General features: G+C 37.7%; 1 protein-coding gene across 1 annotated transcript; it reads left to right on the top strand.

The window, feature by feature from the left end:
- The first annotated feature begins 899 nt into the window (after positions 1-899).
- Positions 900-4,904, top strand: gpr37l1 (G protein-coupled receptor 37 like 1). Its single transcript, NM_001079055.1, has 2 exons — positions 900-1,614; positions 2,249-4,904. Exons 1-2 carry the CDS (start codon positions 1,036-1,038, stop codon positions 3,023-3,025), a joined length of 1,356 nt encoding a protein of 451 aa, NP_001072523.1. The 5' UTR covers positions 900-1,035; the 3' UTR covers positions 3,026-4,904.
- Positions 4,905-6,851: the final 1,947 nt, after the last annotated feature.

The raw sequence follows: 6,851 nt of genomic DNA, 5'->3' as shown, positions 1-6,851 counted from the left end.
TTTACTTCAACTGGCTTTTGCATTTTCACTCTTTAATTTGTAGATATGTAAATAAACGAACAAGGATCACTCAGAATCAGGCCAAGGAGTACTGGTGCCCAAGGCTTGCTTGGTCACCATTGACACTTTTACCTTTTTCTATCGCCACCAATTGCTACTCCTGCAATTGCACCTCTCTCTAGTTGTACCCAAGGGATGTGCCTCTATCGTTTACTTCTTGTTCAGGCCCTAAATCACTGCTATGAGCACAGATGCAAGATTATCAAGCAAAAAACTTTTGTTTTTATAAAGTAAACCTTGTTTATTGTTGTAAATGTGGTTATGAACCTTAGCCGTATTTCAAGGCATGTTATGTTTAGGTTAAGATAAATTTAAATTCCTGCCATCAGTAGGTACTCCTCATCAGGTTACAGACCCCGTGTTGGCTGTACAACATTTTCAAATTCAAAGATGGCTGTTAAGCCAAAACATGTAGTGCTGTGATGTCTCAATAAAATTACACTGATCCACTGAGAAAATGTGTACTCTCCAGGTCATTCATATTTGAATTTGAAAATGTTTAGGTTAAGAACAAAATAACTAGTTTAGGAGACTTACAAATCATTTCTGTGAGGAAGCTGTGTAATGAGATATTAGACTGTGTTTTATTTTATCTTTTTTTTTCTTTACTATAAAATACAGTTCTATAAAAGTGTCAGTCAATTAAGAGCAAATTATATTTACACAATTTTACTCAAAATTACAGTTTTAGGCATAAAGAAAATGTATTTTGTCACCACTTGGAGGTGCCAGAGGGTAAAAAGCAGAGACTGGTACCCATGACATAGGAGTAGGGAGGAGGAAAAGCTGGCATAGTGTTTAATCTCGTGGGAGACACTGTAAAGCATTCAGAGGGGGAATGAGAGCTGTATTGTGCGTCTTTGCAGCTGGGATCCTTTTCTCCCTCCCTTTTTGCCATTCTTTTTTCTGCATCTCTCTCTTCAACCCCCACACTTGTTCCCTCTGTATCCCAGTGTAAACTTCTTACTCAGGAAGATGAGAGTTTCAAGGGTTCAGAGAACATCCCTGTTGGTAATTGTGGGCATTTTGCTGGCAAGCCTGGTAACTCTGATTAGGTCTGAAAAAGAACACAATAAGGAATTGGAAAAATTTGCAGCAGAAACTAGCGAACCTATAAGGTTTCGGGCAAAAAGAGGATCGCAGCAAGAGCCAAAAAAGGATCAGGTGGCATTAGGATACCCAAGGCTCATCCATCCACCACCAAGTGGGACACCTTTGCTTAATCAGATTCTTAATGATACAGCCCTAACTTCTACATGGCACCCACAATTACAGAACCCACTCTATCCTCTAGGTGAAAGCTCACTTAGTGCCTATGGTGTGCTATTACTATCCTTGGTGGTTTTTGCTGTTGGCATCATTGGCAACCTATCCGTAATGTGCATTGTTTGGCATAGTTTATATTTGAAGAGTGCCTGGGACTCTATATTGGCTGGTCTTGCTCTCTGGGATTTTATGCTGCTCTTCTTCTGTTTGCCAGTGGTTGTCTTTCAAGAGATTACTCGACGTAGACTTCTTGGTGTAGTGTCCTGTCGGGTTGTACCATATATGGAGGTAAGATATATCCCTTCATTTCTAGAATCTTAGCAATTCACAAAAACACAAGAAAGAACTGTTATAACTCATAGGCTATTCCAGTCCTAAAAGCAATACTTTCTTTTGCCTTGTCTTGCCTTTTTGAACAAACATTTTCACAGTAGAAATTCAAACAGTTACAATTAGAAATCATAACTAAAAGAGATAGAAGACAGATGCATTGTGCATATATTGAATGACACTGTGTAAACAATACACATGCTGTCACCCATGACATAAAAGTTGGCACTATGAAAGCTGGAAGCATGTGATGATTAGCTCTGTACAGCTCTGTGTTTAACATTGGCACATTATATTATGTAAGAGATGCTGATTTGATATATATGATTTTAGACATACAATTAGATTTTTTAATAAGGTGTAAGCTTTTTGCAGTAGAACTATTTATAGCTAGCTTTAAACAGTTTCATAGTTTTCTGGGGTCCAGCATGATTATTTGTTGCCCATATGGCTTGCCTAAAAGAAAATAATGATTACCTGTTTCTAGCCAATTACGCAGCAAAAAAAAAAGGTAGTTTGGTTTAACATTGAGTGTTCACATGTTTTTTGTTGTCTTAGTTAGTGAAAACTATTCTTCTGCTTTTATTCACAGGTTACTTCTCTTGGGGTGTCAACATTCTCTCTTTGTGCTTTGGGCATTGATCGTTTTCAGTCGATCACCTCACCACAGATGTCACCAAGACCAGTGGAACGATGTCAGTCCATTCTAGGCAAACTAGCTGTGATCTGGTTGGGGTCATTGATACTCGCTCTTCCAGAGATACTCCTGTGGCAATTCACACAAGAGCAATCCCCAGGGTCTGGCATGGTTATTGATACATGCGTTATGCTTCCTGCCCCAAATCTACCACCAGTTTTGCACTCTTTGGTTCTAACCTACCAACATGCACGCATGTGGTGGTTCCTGGGATGCTACTTTTGTCTTCCACTTCTGTTTACCATTACTTCTTTACTGGTGACACTTCGTATTGTTGGAACATCAAAGGACATCAAGTATGGACAGTGCCAAAGGCAGCTCAGCTGGATAGTTGCAAGCCTGGCTACAGTATATGGTGTCTGTACACTTCCTGAAAATGTCACTAATGTTATAATCACTTATACAAATTTGGATGTTCCAAAGGATCTGCTGTCACTTATCACTCAGTTCTTCTTGTTCTTGAAGTGTGCAGTGACACCAGTCCTACTCCTATGTCTCTCCAAACAGCTAGGACAGGCCTTTCTGGATTGCTGCTGCTGTTGCTGTGAAGAGGCAATTAGGTCAGACTCAAAACAACAAACTGTATCAGAGAGGAAAGAAACAGCAGAGGAGCCTCTGACTCTTCCATACAATACAAGGGAGTCAGAGCTTCATCTGGGAACACCATGTTAAGAGAAAGTAGGGAATAAAAATGTACATGTAAACAGAGTATAAATGTATATGATCTAGTGAAAGAATATGACAGATGCAGGATGCAGCATTGAGAGAAAAGGAAAGGAAGCATTGGCACAAGGAAGTGTGTGGTGCACTATAAGTAGACAGTGTGCATGAGACAGTTCTAAAATTAAATGTGTAGCTATGGCAATGGGAGCAGTAAATAAATGTGAGATAAATCATTTAAGAGCATATGCAACATATTGCATTGAAATGTAATGCTCAGGCTGGCATATTAGAAATAAAAAGCTTAAAGGACATTTTCTTAAATAAGATTTTATTTTAGATTTTAGCCTTTGACCATAAACAATAATGTCTTTTCATTTTGGTCAACTTTATTTATTGAAGTTGCTCAAATTTTGAGCTTTGTAAACAAGTTACTAATACGAAAGTACATAAACTAAATTTAGTGTAGGTAGTGTGTAGTGTGGGTAATCAGTGAAACATTCGACTATTATTGTTCTTTTTATTTTTTATAATTCCATGTCCATTTTTGTCAAATCAAAAAGGTGGTTAAGGTGATTATTATTTTGTCAAGTCAATAAATTGCTGCACAATACTGGGTTATACAATAATTCTGACACTAACTCAAAAGTATCAGCCATCTGCAATTATGAAGATCAAACTGGATTCACCAAATCTTTATTTACTATATAGTAAGTATTATTAGAATTATAATTGGTCCATCTGGTTCCCTGGAGTGGAGCTAGTGGAATTAAGTAAACAATATTGTAAATAGAGCCTACAATTATATGTGCCATGGATCCATGAAACCATTGGTGGGTTTATCTATATTGTAGCAGTTTTGTAAATACATTTTAATCTCTCTAAGAGTAAATCCTGCAGTACAATTTTTACCCCTGTACTTACCTGCCAGTGTGGTTATGTGTTAGTTACCTGCATCTTTAGTCTGAAATGAATTAAAAAAATGTCCCCACATCACCTCCAAATGCTATTTTGCAAAATGCAAATGATAAACTCAATTATTAATTCAAATTTTTTTTTGGTGATCTTTAGTTAATTTTTATCTTATTAATGTCAAGATTTCTCAAAAAGATAATTTAAAACATTACTTTGTGTCATAGCTTATTACATTATATAAATCAACCTCCACGGGTCTTTGTTAACATATTATATATTTGTCTACAACATGACTGTGCAGCTGGAGGTAAACTGATATTCAGTTGTGGGACAGACAAAGTATACTGCATTACGCCTTTGTTCTCCCTACTGACACTGAATGTAGGTTAGCAAAATGTTTACTGGAGGGCAAAGGTTAGTCGGGGGGTGGATCAGTGGAAGAGGAGAGAATATAAAAATCTAGAAAACAATATTTTTTTGCTCTACCCCATCCCCCAGCCCTTGGACAGAGACCAGTATGCAAAATATTCTCCATTCATTAATTGTCGCTACAGTGTAAAATAATTGTTAGATATGTTTGAGTTTAAATCAAAGATGCTTGCGCTGAAGCTCTCCTGGCACCGCCATTTAGGCAATTTCTTCCTTCATGGATGGTCAACTTAATGAACTGCTCAGGAAACCCCTCTTCTCTAACTATTGCCTTGCTACAAAAATGCTTTTCTTGGAAAAAGCCAACAAATTACAAACTATTGGAGTAATGAAGAAACAGGTGCAAATTTTTTTCCAAATTTTTTTCCAGGGGGTCTAGTCACCCAAACCAGCCGGCTGATTGGTTGCTGTGGGTCACTAAAACTAGAAAAATAATACATTCTGGGGCGGGAAGACACTTAAAAGTATTTTTCCATTACAGCATTATCTGAATATTTATATGTGGCATTTTGTAATTGTTTAATAAAATAAATAAGAAAAAAAACAACAACCAGTTTTTTTGGTTGGCTTTATTACTTTTTTTAAGAAGGGCAATGGATTACATATTTTGAGAAATAACATTTAAATGGATGCTTTCATGAAAAATGCAGCATCTACAAACTGCAAAGTCTAAGGATGAGAAGGAGTTAAGCTGAAGCTTTGCTTTCTTTCAGAGGGATCGCTTTGCAAAAGAAGAGGGCTCTTTGTTCTGCCTGTGCATGTGTGAGTGGGGATTGGTTCTCCGACAACAAGGGACAAATAGACAAGAGAAGGTGGGGGCGGAGGGGGGAAAGCCCAAATCTGTGATGTCTCCTCAGAAACCAAAACCCAGACTCCATTTTCTGTTTAACAATTTACAGTGAATTAATAGAACTGAGTGGTTAATATTTTGTCAAAATATTGGACCCTGACAACTGGCAAAGGGAGGTGCACTGTGAAATCCCTTTGTATTTACTGTTATGCAGTAGATGGAAAGGACAGTCTCTGTCAGAATCAACTGTGTCTGTGCAAATCAAAGAGACAAGGCAACAAAGGCCTTAAACTAATGAGGCAAGTCAGGAATCCACAGGTGGTAATCTCAATTCTGGCATAGGACAATGACATATTTCTGCTTTCCCACAAACTTGTCATAAACCCATACAGTTCTGCAGAACACTACATGATTTATTTAGAATTTAGATTTCCAGTTTCCTTGTTAGAATGGTTGGGATTACAAATTAGGCTTCCATTTTGCTCAGATTTCTAGTTTAAATCCACTAAACTAGCTTTGACCCCAGGCAAAAGACCATCAGTAAAAACCTCCTTCCCCCTCTAAAAAATGCCTTTATGCAGTTAGTATTTTTAAAGATAAATTTATGTAGGTCTCAAAGAGTATCCTTGCAAAGAAGGTGGTTCCCCCTCTAATATACCCTCCCTCCTCCTTTTTTTGTAGTTTAGATTTAGATTTCTTAAGATAAAATATAAAAATAAATCCTGCGCTCTGGGCACTACCTACACACATTTGGTGAGCTCCCTCATTAAATTGGCCTGCTTGTGGACTACCTACTACAAAACACATTCTTCATGATACTTTGATCAGCTATTATCCCGGCGTCTGCTTTAAAACCCCAGTGGGTGAGCTTTAGCCTATAGGATAAACCCATGTTTGTTCAAGATTACAGAAAGGAAAGTGAGTTAGCTTAACATTATAATGCTTTTCTTCTTACATTTGTGGGATACGTATAACACCCTATATTAATTTACATCACTAAATATTGTAATCTCTACAGTTGTAGGGGTTAAAAAAAATGTGTGGTAACAATTGTTTTATGAGCATAAAGTATCCATAACAACCAAAAAGAGAAAAAATATCTATAGAAGAAAAAGAGAGAAAGAAGATAAGAAGAGAATATAAAAAAGGTGGTAATTGACGATCACTTATTTTGGTTGGTCAATAAGAGGAAGTCATTTTGTCACCAGTGGGGGGTGGGGTGGGGGGGAAGGGTATTGGGCTCCCATTCACTATTGCAATTGACTGTCTGGTGTTGGTTGTATTGGGATAAGGGTTGCCTTTTCCCTGAAAGCTGTCCATGGTGACCAAATGCCGTTATATGGGTTCATTGTGTGTTTCTGGCTGTCATCTGTTGCATGGTGGCCTGGGTATCTAAAGCTTATACAATTTCTTGTAGGTCATGAGGGCCTCCTGTCTGAAGTGGTAGGTCTTGGATATGATATGAAAAATTAGTATTTGACATCCTAGATGAGGGATAATGAACAAAGTTGCCTGTTGATGATAATTTATCCCAGGTGTTGAGTATTGTCTTAGTGTTGGTAGAACATATGGGTTTTGAGGTCTCTTACATGGTGGTGTCCAGATTAGTTGGAGGATTTTAGTGTTCGGTAACACCCGATTCTAAGTCCAGACATTTTCGATAGTATTGCTGGCTGTGCATTTTAATAGCAGTGTCTAAGAGTG

Source organism: Xenopus tropicalis, chromosome 2, assembly GCF_000004195.4.
Source record: "Xenopus tropicalis strain Nigerian chromosome 2, UCB_Xtro_10.0, whole genome shotgun sequence".
Taxonomy (NCBI): Eukaryota; Metazoa; Chordata; class Amphibia; order Anura; family Pipidae; genus Xenopus; species Xenopus tropicalis.
The sequence above is the reverse complement of the archived record's forward strand: the minus strand, read 5'-3'. Positions and strand labels throughout refer to the sequence as shown.

Excerpts from the sequence above, each read along its gene's own strand:
- gpr37l1 (NM_001079055.1), top strand. The coding sequence starts at position 1,036 with ATGAGAGTTTCAAGGGTTCAGAGAACATCCCTGTTGGTAATTGTGGGC. Across the intron at positions 1,615-2,248 it reads GGGTTGTACCATATATGGAG|GTTACTTCTCTTGGGGTGTC; the intron begins GTAAGATATATC and ends TTTTATTCACAG.